Source organism: Nerophis lumbriciformis, linkage group LG13 (genome assembly GCF_033978685.3).
Source record: "Nerophis lumbriciformis linkage group LG13, RoL_Nlum_v2.1, whole genome shotgun sequence".
Classification (NCBI taxonomy): domain Eukaryota; kingdom Metazoa; phylum Chordata; class Actinopteri; order Syngnathiformes; family Syngnathidae; genus Nerophis; species Nerophis lumbriciformis.
The window spans coordinates 27,425,421-27,446,703 of NC_084560.2; the positions used below are offsets into that span (position 1 = coordinate 27,425,421).

General features: G+C 37.4%; 1 protein-coding gene across 1 annotated transcript; it reads right to left on the minus strand.

The window, feature by feature from the left end:
• Positions 1–15,789: 15,789 nt before the first annotated feature.
• Positions 15,790–19,944, minus strand: rpe (ribulose-5-phosphate-3-epimerase). Its single transcript, XM_061970607.2, has 6 exons — positions 19,745–19,944; positions 19,380–19,459; positions 19,154–19,293; positions 17,765–17,899; positions 16,293–16,379; positions 15,790–16,218 (listed from the first exon to the last, which is right to left on the minus strand). Exons 1-6 carry the CDS (start codon positions 19,864–19,866, stop codon positions 16,096–16,098), a joined length of 687 nt encoding a protein of 228 aa, XP_061826591.1. The 5' UTR covers positions 19,867–19,944; the 3' UTR covers positions 15,790–16,095.
• Positions 19,945–21,283: the final 1,339 nt, after the last annotated feature.

Consider the following 21,283-nt stretch of genomic DNA (forward strand, 5'->3'; position numbering starts at 1 on the left):
AACTCTAACAGCAAAAGCCACCAAAATAGGAGCGCAAGACAAGAACTAAAACACTACACACGGGAAAACGGCAAAAAACTCAAAATAAGTCACGGCGTGATGTGACAGGTCGTGACAGTACACCTACTTTGAGACAAGAGCTATAGTGAAGCATGTTTGGTTATGGTTTAAAGTCATACTCAATAATTGCGACAACAACTTTTTATTGTCTGAGTTTAATTTTTTGATGATTTCTGCTGGTGGTGTACCTCCGGATTTTTTCAATGAAAAAAATGTGCCTTGGCTCAAAAAAGTTTGAAAAACACTGCTTTAAGTAATAAAAATACAAATTAATGACAAAAACAGAATAAAATCTACCAGTATTAGCATTATTTTTCTCATTCAAATTTTCTGAGGATGAAGTTGTAATGATAAAATTAAATGTGTTTAATACTGAGAAAAACAAATCATAATTGTACCATAATAAAGTCATAATACTACACAAAAAATACAAAACTTTACCAGAATAAAGTTGGAATCTTACAATTATACAAAAAAAGGTGTATTATAACGAAGCAAAAATTGTAATATACCCAAATGTTATGGTTTAATAAGAATAAAGTTTGTTTTAAAAGTCATATTGTCTCACCCTCCAAATTAAGTCTTAAAATTTACAAGACAAATGACATAATTTTACACGGATAAAGTCACAATGGGAAAAAGGAAGTAATATTAAGTCAAACTTTGAGTGTAATAATAATGTATTTAAATGTTTAATGCAGTCATAATACAAAAACAAATCTTAAATTAAAGCTGCAAGCAGCGATGGACGGGACCGACATTGATGGCACATAAAATCCAAACCAGAGCAGTAATTAAAACTCTTTGGTCAACTTTTAATCAGAAGGGTTCAATCTCTCTCCTGTGCTAGTTTGAAGCAGACACGACAAACCCGCTCAGAGGAGATAATGTTTGAAAAAAGGTGACCGGTTTTTACAAAACTTTTGTTTTGAAGGGGGAATTGCAAACTTCCTGTTGATTTTTGCTCGGAGTTATCAATATATGAAATGTAGGTCTAAGTGAGACCTACACAGAGTTTTTTTTTTCCATGTCTCTAAGACATTCTTACTGGAAGTTACAGGCAGTTTTGTCTGAGTTTTCTTCCTAGGAGCAGTTGTGTCTGTGTTTTCTTCCTAGGGGACGCTAGAGCGCAATTTTGAGTTTTGGGGTTGGTTTTTTTTATTAGATCGCAATTTTTGCCAGTCCTGATGTGTGTGTCCAGTTTGGTGAGTTTTGAAGCATGTTAAGGGGGTCAAATTACAGCTCAAAAAAGCAAAAGTGACAGTTTTTACTATTTTTTTGTTTTGAAGGGGGAAGTGCCAACTTCCTGTTGATTTTTGCTAAAATATGTCAATGTATGAAATCTAGGTCTAAGGCAGACCTACATAGAAGTTTTTGTTTCATGTCTCTACGACATTCCTACCGGAAGTTACAAGCAGTTTTGTCTGTGTTTTTTCCTAGGGGGCGCTGGAGCGCAATTTTGAGTTTTGGGGTTTGGTTTTTTTGATTAGATGGCAATTTTCGCCAGTCCTGATGTGTGTGTCAAATATGGTGAGTTTTGAAGCATGTTAAAAGGGTCAAATTACAGCTCAAAGAGGCGGCGGAATAATAATAATAAAACCTTACAATTACCCAAAGGGACATTGCGGTCCCTAAAAAACACTACCGCTAATAAACACCTGTTACTCTCTGCATCATTCATTTTGCAAATAAATTACTACTAGCCAAACCAGATAGCAAACTATATCTACCTTCAAGGTACTCAAAGCGCTTTGTCACTATTTCCACATTCACCCATTCACACACTGATGGCGGGAGCTGCCATGCAAGGCCCTAACCACGACCCATCAGGAGCAAGGGTGAAGTGTCTTGATCAAGGACACAACGGACGTGACGAGGTTGGTAGAAGGTGGGGATTGAACCAGGAACCCTTAGGTTGCTGCCACGGCCACTCTCCCAACTTCGCCACGCCGTCACCAGCAGTTCAGTGCCTTGCGCCGGATCCACACACACACACACGCACACACGCACATACATATGATAAGACCTTAATTACGTTCCATATTAGTGGGTGAACAATCTGCTTCACAATGTTAGGAAGAACCTTTACCATCTTAGATTTCATAAGTGTCTATAACTGCCATGCGTTTCTGATCCATAAAGAAGATTTCTTTGCTCCAGATTACTTTGTACAGTAAAGATATCAGAATGTGTATTTTTCTGGCATCCTTTAAGGGTGCAATTAAAGGGGGTAGTTCAGTTCTAGGAGCTTTAAAGACACAATGTCCCGCTGCCCTTTAGTTGATACCACACTGCTGTGCTCTGACTCACACGGTGATGCAAGGGTAAGTCAATACGAGAGAGAAATCGTCTTCGGTCGAAGTGCAACATTTACTTCCCCAAGAAGGCTGCATGGCAGAAGAGGTAGAACATGAAAAATGTTATTGATGCAACGGCAGCAGCATCCAGTAAAAAGCTCCAAGGCACCACTGAGGAAATCAATGGGCTTGTATTAGCAGTCACAACGCAGGGAAAAGTTTCCCCATTGTGTAGAAAACAAAAAGTGAATGTAATGATTCACACTAAACACAGACCTTTTTCTTCAGACAAGTTTTGTTTCACAAATCCAACGAAAAAAGTCGATAAACACCGAAAGAGAACAAAAATTGGACATTTCTAACACTAACTGTCAGGTCAAACTTATTCTTGTAGCAAACTTGTTAGACGTCCAAGACATCTTCTTAAAGCAAGATGTTTCTATGTGATGTCTGATATTTAGTGGATATCCTTGGTAAAATAGAACAAAAGAAAAGGTGAACAAAAAGCACAAGGCAGGTAAAAGTATCAACCAAGGAAATATAAGCACAAAGACTTAAGCAAAAAGTGCTTATACAAATGACAATAAGCTTACAAAAATATGTAATCAGCTAAAGGAAAAAAACAACATACAAAGCAGGAATGGGTGCAGTTTTTAAATCTGGTAAAATTCCAACTTGAGTTGGAACATTTTTCTTATAAAATCCAAAACTGCAAGTTTGTGCTTCCTTCCTTGCTGAATAAATGTAGCTCTTTTATCACAAGGTGAAGAGAGGCAGCCTGTGTGTCTTCCCTATCAGATCAATACAAGAGTTCACTCACTGGTGTCCTCCATTGCTCCTTCACTGCCTAAACCAGGGGTAGGGAACCTATGGCTCTCGAGACAGATGTGGCTCTTTTGATGACTGCATCTGGCTCTCAGATAAATCTTAGCTGACATCGCTTAACACGATAACGTTCAAAATATAAAACATTCTCATGCATTTTAATCCATCCATCCGTTTTCTACCGCACCTGTTCAAGAAGTCGCATTAATGGTAAGAAGTATTTTATCTACTATTGGTTAGCTTCAGAATAACAATGTTATTAAAAAGAAAAAGAGACTTATTGTACTCTAAAAATGTTGGTCTTACTTAAAAATGCACGCATTTAGTTGTATTCAGTGTTAAAAAATAGTATATGGCTCTCACGGAAATACATTTTAAAATATTTGGCTTTCATGGCTCTCTCAGCCAAAAAGGTTCCCGACCCCTGGCCTAAACATTAGATGTGATTCTGTTACTAGCAGCTCATGTCACAAAGTGCACACAAAAAACGCCCCCTGTTGAGCAAATGTGTTCATGTCGCTTTGCTTTTTGTCAACGTCTCTACTGATTGGAGTGACATTCCAACAGTTTTGTATGTATTATGGATTCAAAACATGCACAAACATGCAACATTTACAAGCACACACAAATACCCTCAACACATGTATAATTCATACGACTTAAGGTGAGAGAGAGATAGAGGGAGAGGGAGAGAGCAAGAGAGAGATAGAAATTAAAAATCGCTCTCTCGAAGTTCTTTTCGATAAAATTTAAAAAAAGATTCACACTTAGAATCAGAAACAGAATCATAATAGTTTTATTTAGGTGCAGGTTGCTTAGCGTTCACACTAGTATTTTTGTCACATGACTAAACGTTGCACTTAAAGATAATTTACAGACAGTAACGACTGAATTGAGCAGCTTTCATGACGTATTACACAATGAAACTCAAAAATTGTATATATATATATATATATATATACACATACATACATACATACATACACACACACACTCGGGAGAACGAGGCGCTGAAAGACAAAATGTGTGTCCAGCTTTTGGGGGAAACAGGAGTTCTAACTGCTTTGGTACACCTGCCAATGACAGCTATATGACAGCCTTAAGATATATATATATATATATATATATATATATATATATATTGTATATACCTGTATATGAAAATATTTAAGGCTGTCATCGGCAGGTGTACCAAAGCAGTTAGGACTCCTGCTCCCCCAAAAGCTGGACACACACACACACACACACACACACGCACTCGCACACACACACCCACACGCACACACATACATATATATGATAAGACCTTAATTATGTTCCATATTAGTGGGTGAACAATCTGCTTCACAATGTTAGGAAGAACCTTTACCATCTTAGATTTCATAAGTGTCTATAATAGAATTTTAAAGACCTTTTGTGACATATGTGACGTAACTCAAATATGTCAAAATGTTGGGGTGAATATTTACGTTATTTTTAAATGCTGCTAGATTTACCAGCTTAGATTTCATGAAAAACTTCTAAAATATACTTCTAAAGAGTGACGTAGTTCCACACACACAGAGGGGAAAAGTGTAGCAGAGAACAGAACTTTAAATGTGTTTTCTCTTACATATATGTCATTTTGCACATTTTTAACCATGGCATGAGTTATCACTTGTTCAGAGCTGCAGTGCTGCCTATGAGCTGTAGAGCTAATTAACTTCATTGTTGTCGTTGGTTTATTGAGAACCATGATGTGTCCCAAAAGGTGCAAAAACCTCAGAGACGTGTTTCATTTATTTACACTATAGTGTTTTTTTTGTCTTTCAAACAGTCGAGAAGAGAAGCTTTTGTCTTGTTTTTTTGCACTCAGGCTAAGGGAGTCAACAAAATGTTCTCAAGAGAAATTTAGTAATACAAAACTGCAAAGCCGGAACTATAAAGTGAAACCATTTCTTGTGTTTTTGTTTTGTGAGTATAAGCAAGGTTTTATGCTCAACATTAAGCAACAAAACAATTTTATTTAAAAGCACACTGGAAAAAAACAAAAAACAAACTGTTAATGAAGTTTGGTGCAAATCAAGACTGTAAGAAAGAGCTTCACTCCTTCACAGCCATTAAACAAAATATAAAAAATAATATACTAGTATGCCAGTGTAGTCCTTTTTAAAATATAATATATATATATATATATATGTATGTGTGGGAAAAAAAATCACAAGACTATTTCATCTCTACAGGCCTGTTTCATGAGGGGGGGTACCCTCAATCATCAGGAGATTTATACATATATTGCGCTCTACTACGGTATCGAGCTCCATTTTTTGGATAACCTTATTAAGACATATATATATATATATATATATATATTTATATTAAAAAAAAAAGTTTTTAAATAAAGACAAATTAACAACAGTTTTACTATTAAGTACCTAATTTATTTGAATAGTCATGGTAATATATAGGGGTGCTGAAAAAAAAAAAAAAGATTCACACCCATATCGCGATTCTTATTTCTTACGATTCTAAATTTATTAATAGTTTTCAAAAATCCAAGTTTTTGTTTTTTTTATGAATCAATTTTTAAAAAGCCATTTTTAGGCCATCTTCACCTATACATCAGCAGCCAAAAGGTGCTTTTGCAACATGTTTTGAAAGTTTTTATTATACATTTCATACCAAATAAATTAGCAGTTTGAATCAAGAATATTGTTGTATCGAGAGTTGATTCTGAAAGAAAGTAATTAATACTTAATTTAACAAAGCATTGTTTAATTACAAAAAAAATTATTAGTGTAGTCATAGAAGTCTAAAATCAAAAAACATGTATTTAAATATCACCATTTGAGGGACAAGTTGTTGTATTATTTATTGCTTGGAAAAATTGTGAAATTACTAAAATATTACTAATTCATTAATTTGACAATCAATTGAGTGACTACAGTATTAATATAACATTACAGCGGGAACAATTAAGAAGTGAGAAGCAGACATTCGAGGGGAATTCTGAGAATTCCATCTTGAATATGTTTAAAAATAAAATATACATATACAAAATGTTTATGTTGTTTGATTGGTTTTTCATGTGTACACAAAAAGGGATACAGTAATAAAGGCCCCAATACTGTGTATACCTAGTATTTTGTGCACTTGCTAGTGTATAACATACAATAAATGGTCAATGGGCTTTTCTACATTTAAGGTACTGAAAACACTTTGACACAGTTACATCACTCACATACTGATGACACAGACTAAGGAGCAATTGGGGACTCAGTATCTTGCCCGGGGATACTTCGACATGATCATTGGACTGAGGAGCCAACAAACAGGCAACAAGGACATGTGTACCTGTGCTGAACAAAACCAGAAGCTCCCTACGATCCAAACACCCAGAGGTCATAGCGGCATGGGGCAAGGTAGAAGAAGCTCGGCTTGGCCTTGCACAGTAGCCTACTGTAGAGATACGTGTGATACTGAATGAGACCCAACAGCTTCTATTCAGTACCATGACAAGATCAAGGGCGAGAAACTGATGGAGAAGGTGCAGAGAGTCTAGGCTGCGCATGGGGAAAGGCAGTAAAGAGAAGCATGGAAGGTCATCAACGAGATGACAGGACGGAAGAGGACAAAGGAGGGACCGGTTGAGGGACACAGCCCTGAGGAGAGGGTGGTGACATGGTACAACCATTTCCGAAAGCTGCTGGGTACAACATCAGACACAAAGGAGGAAGAAATACCATCATACCTCCATGACTTCAACATCAATGATGGACCCTTGACGATCGCTGAGTTTGCTAAGGTGAAAAGCACACTGAGATAGGGTAAGTGTGCTGGGCCAGAGGGCATACCTCCAGACGTCGTAAAGAAGTGTGGTCTTGACAACATCTTGCCGTAGTTCTGCAACCTTGCCCTACTAAGCAACAAGCTACAGTACTGGAAATGGGGTCTCTCTCCAACATCATCCCAGTGCCCAAATCTGGGGACCTCTCGAAAACAGACTACTATCGAGGCATCAGCCTGACTTGTATCATGGCAAAGGTTCACAACTGCATGATACTTAACTGGAGTCGGCATGCGATCGACTATCCCAGAGGGAACACCAAAATGGCTTTCGAGAGGAGAGGACCACACTAGCCCAGATCCTGGCCCTGAAGAGAATAATCAAGGAGGTGAAGAAGAACAACCTGACGTCTACATTGTGCTTTATCGACTTTAAAAAAGGCCTTTGACTCCATACACAGAGGCAATATGATGAGGATCCTGAAGACCTATGGTGTCCCTCCCAACTGGCTCCGGGCTATAGAGACCATGTATGCAGGTATACAGGATAAAGTGGTGACCCGAGATGGCGGCAGTGAGGAGTTTGACATTCTGGCTGGGGTAAATGCAGGGAGACACCCTAGCCCCCTTCCTCTTTGTTATAGTCCTGGACTACGTGCTCAGAAAGGCCATAAACGGTCGAGAGCAGGATCTTGGCCTTAATCTTACACCAAGGGGTTAAGAAGACACCCTGCCATAATCCTGACTGACCTCGACTACGCAGACTTCTGCCTGCTCTCCAACTACATGGAACAAGCACAAGAGCTCTTGAGCAGAGTGGAGTCAGAGTGTGCCAAGGTTGGCCTTAGACTGAATGCCAAGAAAACTGAGGTGGTCACCTATAGCATCTAAGCGGAACAGACTCCTCTCACAACAACAGTCGGCACAGCTCTGAGGGAAGTCAATGACTTCAAGTACTTGGGCTCATGGGTTAACTCGACAAAACAAGACCTAAAAGTGAGGAAGGCACTTGCATGAAGGGCCCTGAATGGCATGGCCAGAGCATGGATCTCCAACCTCCCATAAGAATTCTAACTCAGCTTCTTCTGGCCGACGGTAAAAGTGTCCTCCTTTATGGCAGTGAATGCTGGATGCTGAAGCCAATGCTGCAGAAGGCTTAGACGAGTGCTACACCAGAATGCTATGTGTAGTTCTCACCATCAACAAGGGCGCACATGTTACCAACAAAAATCTGTATGCTGGAATATTCAGGGTTAATGACAAAATAGCAGCCAGGAGGATGAGACTCGCATGACATTGCCAAAGACACCAGGAGCTGCCAGCCAGCACACTGGTGCTGTGGGAACCAAAACATGGGCACCGGTCACGAGGCCATCCCACACTAACGTTTGTGGAGGTACTCAAGGAAGATGTAGAAGTGCAAAGCACCAATGAGCTGGCCGGATGTATGGAGAACCGGGATGGAAACAACAATTAAGACGACCTAGAGAGGATAAAAGCAGCAACCATCTGGTTAAGACACAACCACTTTACCACCTGAGCAAAGCCACAATAGCAGACATCATTTCACATATTGTTGAGAGAGTCTCCAGTTGAACTTGATTCTTATTCATCATTTACACAACAGTCATCCACGTTGCTGCAGGCACTATGCATAGCAGGCCAGTGTTCCGTTACAATCATGCTGTATTTTGATAAATAATACGCTCAGATGAAGCCAGCCTGCACAAGCCAGGGCGGCAAGCAGAAGAAGAGCAGCAGCAACAACAGCAGGGATGTGCATTCTGTTCTCCTGTGGGAGACCAAGTAATTACCACTAAGAAGGAGAAGGCAAACACTCTCCTAATGTTCCTTTAGTGCTGACACACAATGATATAGAATCGTATCACTAGAATGGAATGTAAAAGAAGAGAGAAGGAATGCGAGGGGGAATAGATGCAAGTGGCAGCAAAGAGAAGAAACAAAAAAAAACCCAGGAAAGTTGCAGTAAGACTTTCCTCCGGGGAGACAGCGCTACTTCAAACAGCCCCTTTTCATTAGTTCACTGAATTTTGACTACCGGTACACACATTCCCTTGCACACCTCCTTGTGAAAAGGTCTGTATGATGTCAAACGTACCCATGCACTTTTTTATTTCTTTTAGGATCACACACAAACATTTGGCGTCAGCTATGCTTTAAAAATATCATCAATATGACACTATGGGGGACACAATCAATGTCACATCCTATGCAGGTAATAGAAAAAATAGTATATTATTGTACACCTGCTAATCACTGAAAATGGTGCTCTATTAAATATCATGCCTTTATAATATGTAATTTTGATTAACACTGCCAAGGAGTCCGTACGCTCAATATAAAAGGTATTCAATATATCTATTTAAAAACAAATGAAATATTCAAATAAAAATACATGTATTGTTTTTGTTGGATTATGTATTAACAGTTAATGTTACCCAATTTTTAACATGTCAAAATATAAACTTAATACTTTTAACAATATGAATATTGAATATATAATTAATAAATACATTTGTTTTAGTTTTACAATAATGTATTACAGTACATGTAATAAGTGAAGTGAACTATATTTATAAAGTGATTTTCTCTAGAGACTCAAAGCGCTTTACAAAGTGAAACCCATTATCTACATCTTAAAGCTACATTTTAACAATGAGGGTGGCATTGGGAGCAGGTGGGTAAAGTGTCTTGCCAAAGGAAACCTCGGTTATTAGGATAGCGGAAGCTGGGATCGAACCTGGAACCCCCTGGTTGCCGCTCTACCAACGTCATCCCAATATATAAGTAATAAGTATTTATTTTATTCACAGTAGGTGTTTATTTTTATTTTGTTCATATTACTGTATGTTAAACCTTTATAACAGATGTACTTAATACATGCCTACTGGTTTTTAATGTAATTTATTGAAACAGTTATGTTTGTATCTTTAAACATCATATTAAATGTGTCAACGTCAACAGTTAATACATTGTTGAATACATTTATATGTTTTGTTAATTATATCAGGTTTAATTTAACCTAAAAATGTATGTATTCATCATTATTGAACAAAAGTGTCCTTTTTTTTTTTTAGGTGCTCATTTTTATTTTCAATCATAAACTACTTAACCCATTCAATTGGCAGTACATACAAATCATAACTAATAAGATAATACGCACTTTACATTATATACATCACATTCACCTATTTACACACTGATGGCGGAGGCTGCCATGCAAAGCGCTAACCACGACCCATTAGGAGCAAGGGTGGAGTGCCTTGCACAAGGACACAAATAATCAATGCACTAAATGTACAGAGATATCGTGGATGAAAACCAACCCTTCCCATCCAACCTCATGCAGCTTAAGAGGTGCTGCAAAACGGAATGGGCAAAGAGGAATGGGCGAAACTGCCCAAAGATAGGTGTGCCAAGCTTGTGGCATTGTATTCAAAAAGACAAAAAGTGCATCTACAAAGTATTGTGCAAAAGGTTGTGAATGTGATTGTTTGTTTTCATTTTTAATAAATTTGCACAATTTTTTAAAATACATTTCACGCTGTCATTATGGGGTATTGTCTATAGAATTTTGAGGACAAAAATAAATTTTCCCATTTTTGAATACAACTGTAACATAACAAAATGTACCTTGCCAAAAAAGCTGATTCCGATCTATTGCATTAATCAAATTTATGACTGGTAATATACAATAACAAAATTGTATGTAAAGTTGTTTTTTTAATAGTGTATTAACTTAACAATTAATTCATAAATGCATCAAATTTAACAATAGATTAAGTTATTTTCCTTTTTTTTTTTTATGATTTAATGCATTAGACAACTAGATTAAAAAACAAAAATTGGTGGTCATTAATAATAGATTGTTCAAATAATACATTGCCTAAAAAGTTCTGATTTACACACACAGGTAGAATATCTAATTATAGATGTATATGAATTATTAATTTCACAATAGTTTAAAAATAAGGATTCATTTATTGCAATTATTAGTTTTTGCTAGAAAAAAAAATGTAGGTGGTCAATAACTGATTGCTAAAATAATACTTGCATAAAAAGGTTTGATTTATAGATGCATAAGTAAAATATTTGAATACAAAAAAAATAAAAATAAATAATTTCAAAATAGTTTCAAACTAGGGATTCATTTATTGCAATTAATAATTGTAGTTTATTTCTTAACAAAGAGTTGTGTATCTAATCAATTTTCACTTAAAAAAATATTGTTTGCAATAGATTTGATTTAATGTAGGGACTAGTCTTTATCAGAATTATTTCGGTGTTATAGTCTCTGACATCATTTACCAAAAAACGTAATATACACGTACTCCAACAGTAAGTCCTTATTCAAAAACATTACATAACACTGATAAGGAAAGTTGAATATGAGTTACTATCAAACTTCTGAAGTGGGTTTATTCTCCAGCGTTAATGTGTCAGTTCCTTCTTTGTGAGAAGAAGGATTTAGAAGGGACAGAAAGTTTAGAGTGGAGCTGAAGACTCCATTAAGTCTTGTCTCACGCACTGAGATGAAGTCTAAAATCCTGCATCAGTCCATCCATCAGCCCTACTGCTGCTAATATCACTGGAAGGATTGACGAGATGGAGACACCTACTTAAAAAGGAGCCCTCGTGGAGGCGTGGTGCTTCTTTTTAAGGACAGAGCTGTCTATCTTCGCTCTGATCAAGTCTCCATGCACGTCCACCCAGGAAGGACACACAGACTTTCACGACACTATTCCTAAAATCTAAAGTTACACATGATTACTGTCCAAATTCATTTAAGTATAAATGCCTTTCTGATTGCTCTATAAGTCTTACATAGTCAGCTATACTTGTTTTAGCAATATTAGAATGTACAGCCCTCCACCTTAGCACAACTAAAGGATATTTTAGTTATTTACATATCTATTTGTGTAAAAGTCTTGTACAATTGTGTAGACTTAGATAATGGCCTTTTTGGAAGTGCAAGCTAGCCAGTGTGGTGTAAATGTGAATTCATTCAACACCAGCTAACCTATTTCTTTCAAATATATGTATTTTTCACAATTACTAATTGTATTGATAAAAATTGCTTGTTGGACCAAAGATCAAGTTTGACGTAAAAGCTTGTAACTCACCGCTGTCTTGTCCACACATACACAAAAGCAGTTCCAGAGAAGCAAATAACAATTTGCAGTCATGATGTTGTTACGATAGACTACACATTTAATGGATATACTTGTATCTATCCCACAATGGGGAAATAAAAGATAACCAAGATTAGCCAACATTTGTAGCTACTGTATACTTTTCCAAATTGCTATCATTTGTTGACAACAAACAAAGCTATTGTGTGTGTATGTGTGGGTTACATGGGGCATATTTTACAAACTAAAAGCCAGAAGAGGATGAGATGTAATGTTTACAACACTTTGGAAAGTAATCTAGGCAGCAAAGAGCCCCCTTAATGTATATATTTATCATGATTCAAGCTAGTTCGCTTGTTTAGGTGTTACCATGTGTAAAGTTACCTTAGTGACGTAATTCGAACATTGACTAAAATTAGAAATAGATCGTCTGATGCTGCTTTATAACTTTCATACAGAAATGCAACTCAATTTAATAAAAGTAGAAATGTTACATAAAAGGTGTCATTTCCTGCAGCTATTTAGTTCATAATAGTTGGCTAAATAGATTTCACACAATCTTGATAGACGGTTCAGTCGAAGTAATCTACACTAGCTAGCTAGTTAGAACTGTTAGCTGTGGATATGTAGCTATCTAGTCACAAAGATTACTCTTGCAACAAAACATCATCAGTATGGAAAAACTAACCTGTCACATGACGGTCTAATCCTAGTTTATGTTCCCTACAGTACCATTTAAACATAATTCATAAAACACAACGTGGACAAGATCGAGATAGACAAATTTAAGATGTATGCCATTTATGCTAGTTGGCTCTATAAATGGTTAGATATTGGAAACACGAGAGAGAGCGCTTATGTTGACTAGCAATTAAGCTCTTTTAAGCAGTGCACATATAGCTAAATAATTCCATTCTACCATTTACTTTGACAAATGTATAGATTGATGTTAAACTGAAAACGTGTATTATGTTATTTAGCTGTTAACTTTAAATAATTAAATGTGGTTAAACACAAGAGCAATAGTAAACAATAGTGATGGGTAATTGATACCTCAGTGAGTGTTTGGCAAACTCACTAGCTGTATTGACGCTAAACTGATACTGTGTTGCCGTTTAATAATGGCTCCATCTGCTGGAAGAAAAAGTCTACATTGGACCACCAAAATAAATTACTATAGTTAGCAATTACAAACTGTTTTATTTTATTGAATAGGTGTGCAGAAAGGAATATCAGTGAGCCGAATAGTAAACAGGAAAATAAAATATATCTTATTTGGCGCTGTAAAATCAAAATGATCCCACATTGAATTAATTAATTGAAAGAATGTTTCCCTTTTTTCAGTTCCATTTAGATTAACAATGGCGCCAAGATAAACACAGTTTGGCGCTTCGCAGTCAAACACAGCAGCTGTATCGGTCACCAGTTGTTTTTTTTCTTAAAGCGGTACACACGAGGCAGGCAGATTAACAGAGAGATTATATATTATGGGCTCAAATTTAACCACGGCAACTGCCGCGACCGCCCTCGTCATATGCCGTAATGCCCTAAAAAAATTGACTAACATCGGCGGCAAGAACATGCCGTGATGCCCTTGACTTTTTACTTGTAAACAGACAAGGGATGCAACGGTAAACGGTATAATGATAATTTGCGATAAAATTCCAAACGGTTAAGTAATACAGTCAAATGTTTAATTACCGGTACTGAAAACCCGTCATTTATTAATGTGTTATAGGCAACACGAAGTGAAGCGCACTAGCGTCGTTTGGCTTGATAATCATGGCGGACTAACTACATGGACTTTGCTCGGGAGATTTCCCCTCGGAGTAAACAGAGCCAAGCGCTTGGTTTAACATCATTTTCCCTCGCTTCCCGGCGTGCGCTTATGAGCTTCAGGAGGTAGTCACCTGAAATGGTTTTCTCTTCTCTCTTGAAGCTCATCGAGAGAATGCCAAGAGTGTGCAAAGCAGTAATCAGAGCAAAGGGTGGCTATTTTGAAGAAACTAGAATATAAAACGTGATTTCAGTTATTTCACCATTTTTTGTTAAGTACATAACTCCACATGTGTTCATTCATAGTTTTGATGCCTTCAGTGACAATCTACAATGTAAATAGTTATGAAAATAAAGAAAACGTATTGAATGAGGAGAAGGTGTGTCCAAACTTATATATATATATATATATATATATATATATATATATATATATATATATAATGTGCATGCATGCTTTGGAGCCCTTGCTTCGAAAGAAAATAATGTTTGCCTTGGTGCCATTCTAACTTGCAATGGTGCCCTAAAATATGAACCCTCCTTTAAGGCAACACTTGCCTTGACCTTAAACAGTTACAATTGGAGGCTTGTAAATTGTGCAGAATTTAAGTCAGCTAGTTAGCTATCTATAGCTTAATTATTGTAATGTAAATGTTAACATCAATTAGCAAAAACTTGACTTTACGATATGAAAATGTATATTATTAATCAATAAAAATGCTTACAAATGTGACCATATATATGGTCTATAGATAGGCATTACGCCCATAACTACAATACACCCTTCAAAAAATATCACATATGTGCTGGTTGAGTGTGCAAATGACCTGTGGTGATGCTGTTGTCATGGCGCCAGGAGGAGTAAGTCTCTCTGGAGTGACTGTGCTGTATGGTACAATTCAGGACTTGTTCATGTGTGATGCTTGCTGCTGCCATCTCCTATGGCTGCTGATTGCATGTATGCATTCATGTCCCTGCTAGAAGCAGCAGAGAGGAAGCAGTTACATGGCAATAGCACATTGTGAACGTCAGCGCTGACAGCTGCCTCACGCCACACTGCATCCCTGTCACTTGCCACAATGCATGTACTATAAGAACATGTGTCATCATGCATTAAGTCCTTTTAACCCATGTAACATACACAAACTGTACCAGTGATGGGAAAGCACTTTGTTAAAAATAAAACACGTGACATTCCCCCGCCTGCCCCCTCAAAAAAAAACACAGATTTTCAGCATCAATAATTTAAAGGTGTGTGATTTGCCCCACAGACACGCGCTGCATTATTGAGTACAAGCCGCTCGCCCTATGAATTATGTCACTAGTGATTCTTATTGACAGCAGGCGTCCTTCTGCTCTTCAAAATACAGCAGACGTCTTTAGCCTTCTTGTTACAACTTCAGCTCGCCATCCCTTAATGGTTGGCGCTAAGATTACAGCAACTCTGTGTAACAGCTGACATTCAAGTAAAAGTGTTTAATAAAAATAATAATCAAAGAAAAAATCCTGTGACACATTTTAAATGGGTCTGTTACCTGTTGCTAACTTATGGCGTGGCAATTAAGTGGCTTTTGGCCTTAGCCTTTTAAAATAGCAATTTAAATTGGCAGTATGACAACTGAACACCAGCAAGCTGCATTAATACATGATAGCATGGGAACATTTCTTGCTTAATGCATTTGCTAAAGTGCAAAATATCAGTGCGATTGATTCGCAACATGTTAAAGCTGCTAGCGCCTAGCAATGTGAACAGCTAGCATGCGAAAAGCAAGCGTGCAACATTTTGTGTTGATGTGTACTGTATGTATCCATGCATCTCCAATAGGAAAGTTAAGTATTCATACATAGATTGATACATAGAGTAGATACATAGCTGTCAGGTTCAAATTGCAAGGACTCCACGTGAGAGAATAGATGATTGAAGGCTGTTTAATTAACAAAACCAATTTCCATGGGTGTATATACAGTTGATAGAAAAATATTAAGCTTGACATATAATTTCCAGGTTGGTAAAAATTATGTTCAGGAATGTTTACAGTCCAGCGTCATTCATTAGCCCTGCCTCCAAAGAAGCCCCACATCATACCTGCTGTGTCCAGCCTCACCTTCTACATCCAACATAGAGACATCCTACCTATTGAGTCACTCCCACCAAGAGCTGCAGAGAATGGACAAGTGGAGCATCACCATGCCTAATTTCACAAACAGACATAAAGACATCAGCGGTCCAGCGTGCGCTTCTGTATGGCTTCGGCCACCGCAGTGCGCAAAAGGGCAATGACAGAGCGAGGGTCATCGCTGCCTATCACGGCACTGCCTGACACGATCATGTTAGCACCAGCCTACAAGTAACAGAACAGCGACCTCACTTTTTTGTTTACTTTTAATATGGTTGCGGTGTGTTTATTTTGCTCACCTCTGCACACTTGTAAATGGTGTCCGGGCCCACGCCACCGTCTACTTCAATGTCCAACGAGGGAAACTGACCCCTGAGCCACGTCACCTGGACACATGTAGTAGATGGAAAAGACACGTATCACTATATAACATTTTTTTAATGTCACAAGAATAAAGTAACATTTTAAGGAGGAAAAACTTATTTTACAGGAACAAAATTTAAATTTTATAGAGGGGAAAAAACATAATTTTGCAACAATTAATAGTAGTGCTGTAATGTGTAGAGGTGCACAAAAAACTCGATTCACATCCCGATTGTATATCAATTTGTAATGTTCAAAGATCGATTAAAAAAATAAATAACATTTTAAAAATTGTTTTTTTTTGTTTTTTTATAAGAATCGATTTTTTTAAATATATCCATGCAACCAAAAATAGCTTTTTTAAACTGTGACCTGTTTTGAAAGTTTCATTATAATTATTATACCAAATAATACATTACGATAATCAATTAAAATCGAGAATCATGTTGAATTGAATCGTCACCCCAGGAATCAGAATCTGATCACATCGTTAGGTACCCAAAGATTCACACCCGTAGTAATGTGACAGAAAAAATACTTCAGATTTTGCAAGAATAAAAATATATTTTTAGAAGAAGTTCTATTTTTTATTTTTGCAAGGACACATTTAACTATCACAAGAAAACAAATTGTGTAATGTGTAAGAAAGCTGAATTTATAATACAGTTGTAATATTACAAGGGAAAACATTTTTGAGCATAACTCAATGAATATAATGTTGCAAGAAAAACCTTTAATGTTTCTGAGAAAAAGTGACAATTTATGAGTGAAACTGTAACATAACTCATAAAGCTACAAAACTAAATAAGGTTGTAATTTTAGGTAATACATTGTGAATTACTGCTAGGTTAAACTTGTACTATTATGCAGGAAAAACTTCATAAAGGAATACAATTGTAATTCAATTAAATTCATACTACAAAAACATATATTTTAAAACAATAAAATGTGCAGTATTATTAGGAGTAGTCATAATTTTAATTTTTTAACTGTTTTGACAATATTTTCTTAACAAAAAACATTACTTTTATAAGTATAAAGTTACATTGAAGTAAATTTGTAGGAGGCAAACAAAACCTGGTATGAGAATAAAATCATATTGAAAAGAAAAAGCTATGCTTTTTGAATACATAACATTTTGTATGAAAAAATGTTGAGACATTTTTTTACAAGAAAAAAAAATTGTAACAGCAGGTATTTTACTTCCTAGAACGAAATGTCGGGTTGTTGCTATTGTCAGTATAGAAGTATGGAATTGCCTTCAGCCACATGATCTGAACAAAAAACAACACGGGAACTGTAAAACAAATAACTGGCTCTGTTGGAGCAAAGACTGGCGCAACTACGACACACTGCTTTTAAGATGTGCTGTTAAATACTCTCCATGTTCTCCTGTAATATACTGTACCTTGGACATCATGTCCTCCATGAACTTCTGCCCTCCAAAGCCAGGTTCAACAGTCATGACCAGAGCCATGTCGACCTGGCTGGCCCAAGGTGCAAGCATTTCCACTGTAGTCCCAGGCTTTATTGCCAAACCCACCTGCACACAATGGCCACAAAAGCTCAGCCTGAGGGTATGTTCTTAGGCTGTGTCTACACTAAGCCGGATAACCCCTTAAACAAATAATTATTTAGCCTAAGCCCCGTTTCAGCCACACTAAACCATTGTTTAAGGTCCCCCTCCTCGGACAAATTTTACACGGGTAAGTGCGCCGTGTATTTCTTGAATCTCCGGCTCTTAGCTTTGTATGGACTCATTGATCGTTTACAATCTAAGTTCGGAGAGGAAGTGACGCCAGAAATACCTCGCCCCACACAGGAAGAGACGTCAGAAGGAACGTGCCACAGCCAGCTTCATAATAAAACGGTTTCGTAACTTGGAGCTAACCACTGGAAATATGGAAGCGAGTCATCCAGACATGCCCATGTTTCTCCTTCTGTCTGTACAGACGCTTGTGGAAATCACACGTGAATACCTTAAGAGAAAGCAATTGCAGCTATATGGGATACAACACTTCCCAGACGGCAAGAGAACTTTCGAATGTCCATGTCAGCTGTGATTCTATTTACCGAAAAACGTTGTCCATTTGTCAAAGGACAGACAACGAGAATGCGGGCTCCATTGGATGTGATAAAAAAGGCAGCGTGTGTTTTGTGTTACCTGGCCGTCGAGGTAAAACTACGGAAAACAGCAAATGCTTTTGGACTGGCAAAGCAGACTGTATCAGTTATTGTATGTCGCGGACTTAACGTCTAGGTCCAGAGTATATAAAGTAACTAAAAAGGAATGGACAATGAAGGTGAAGGCAAAAGAGTGAGGAGTGTCCTGACCAGATATCTAGATCCCTAGTTTACTTGATGTAAAATGTTCTTTATCACATTGTTTACGTGTCTAATAAAGAATTGATTAATTTATGATGCTGCTTAGGCTGCTGCCCCCACGACACGACCTCGGATAAGCGGAAGAAGATGGATGGATTGATGATGGCTCAGGTGTGATTCACTACAATAGGGCACACTGGATTCCAGTTAATTGAAATACCACAACACTGGATATTGTTCAGATAAGTTAAACTCAAGAACTTGCACACAAAACAACACTGAAGGTGACTATGAGGTGCGCATTTTCCACGCATGCGTACTAGGTCGCGTTGCGCCGGCGGACGGAGGGGGAGGGGGTCTTATTGTTGTGTGTGGACACGGATAAGGTTAGGTGGGATTTACCCTGGATAACCTTATCCGGCTTAGTGTAAACAAGGCCTTAGTATTTCCTTGGTCAGTGTCATCATCTCACCTTCATACCACTCTGTTGGATCTCCTTGATGAGGCTTCCAGGGTTGCTGGTGGCCTCCAGGTGGAACGTGTACTGGTTGGCTCCGGCTGCAGCCATGGGCTTTACCCACTGCTCAGGCCGGGACACCATCATGTGCATGTCTGCAAACACCAGCACAGTCACCCTGAGTCTATGGTTTACACTTGAATAGTGTGTGTATTTAGAGTAGTTTTATACAGATTATCACCAAAGAAAGGGTCCGGGCCGACTGACTTCCTCAGGCATTCCACCATGGGATGACCAAACGTGATATTTGGAACAAAATGACTGAGAAAGGAAGAAAAAAAAACATTATTGAGAAAGCTGAGATTACATAATCAAATGTTTTCTGAACAATCAGCATTGAATATTACAGTTGTTTTGACTAAACTATTTTAAATAAGTTACTTGTATTAGCAGCGTGCTAGTGAAGCAAAGTAAACACTGCATTAATTAGATATTGGAAATATTGTTACATTTAATTAAAACAAACTATTCCTCGTGCACGGCACTGCACTTCCGGCTAGCCATTAGCATGCTCGCTAGCTACTATAGAAGAAGTGATAAACTGACCCGTCCATTACGTCGAGGTGCAAATAATCTGCCCCGCACTCCATCATCCTCACACACTCGCTGCCCAGACATGACAGGTCACTACTTAGAATGGACGGACCGATTTTCGCAGAGTAGGGCATGACAGAATATGTAGTTAGTACTGCCTGCTTGCTACGCAACCGGGCAGCTAAATTAGTGAGGTCACGTTCGAAATATTCAGCAAAGAAAAACTTCCGGTGTGAGTCCTCATCGTAAAATGAAAAACGTCCCTTAATTGCTAAAATATATTTAGTAATTTACTTTTTAAAATATATATTTTATATATATATGCGCTTCGATGTTACTATACATTGAATACTAAAATAAAATAGTGTGTACTCTTTTAGTTGGCTGAAAGGGATTTTATTTTGAAAGGACGTTTCACAAACAGAAAGTAAATGTTATAACAGCGGGTGACTTTATGGCCAACTCGAACTCGCCAAAACCCTTCACTTCCCCTTTCAGAATAAGACAGTAGCAGTTCCTTGACACTTGATGGCGCATTGCTCCTATGGGAAGAATAAAATGCATTTATTGCCATTGCTCAAGCAAATTATGAGGTTTTATTATTATTTTTCTATTAATAATGTTAAACAAATATTAATTATCACAACTGCATAACTATGGTTATGATTAGTAGCAAGCAATGTAGAAAAATGCAATATATTATGTTTAATAACAATAATAAAAGCCTTACATTATTTAAATATAGAAATGTAATTCATAAAGAGTCATTTTAAAAGTGCTAATTACATTTTATACATCTGCTGTGCCAGCCTTTAGAAATACTTTGCACCAGTTTAATTTTCACTGCTTTCTGAACTCATTTGAACACACTAAAACATGTGTGTATGTTATTTGGATTTAAACAGAAGGCCTCCACTGAGATCTTTAAAAAAAAAAAAATGGGTTGGAGAGCTTCTGTGCAGCGCTCACCTTCCAACGCTAGGTAAACACAATCTGACATTTATGAGTTTTTCTTGCGTCTTGCATTACTGCTGCAGTGATGAAAACAGGTCCTGGCAACGCAATGCAACTGTGATGTGGTGGCACAGAGACCAAGGGGGCTCAAATGTATAGAGCACTTTTTCCACAACAGGACAAACTATAAAATGGTATCGATAAGGATTTGCTATATAACAGCCTCAGAAAAGATGTTTTACAAGATTTCGTAGTGTCTATGGGATTTTCATTTTTTTTGTTATTGAAATCAGAAGATACAGATGTTGGGCCTCCTTCATCATTTCTGTTCAAGTTCATCCCAAAGGTATTTTTCTTGTCAAGTTCTTCCACATTAAAACTCCTCCAAGCGTGCCTTTATTGACCTTGCTTTGTGCACTGAAGCAGAGAAAAAGGCCATCCTCAAACTCTTCCCACAAAGTTGGAAGTGTATGTATAATTGTTGGAATAAAGAAGAGGGACAGTGGAATCTGTAAGTTCAAGTTCAGGCACATTTTTCAGGGAAAAGTACGCCTAATTCACACGAGACCTCAGCATTTCAAATGAGACTTCATCTCA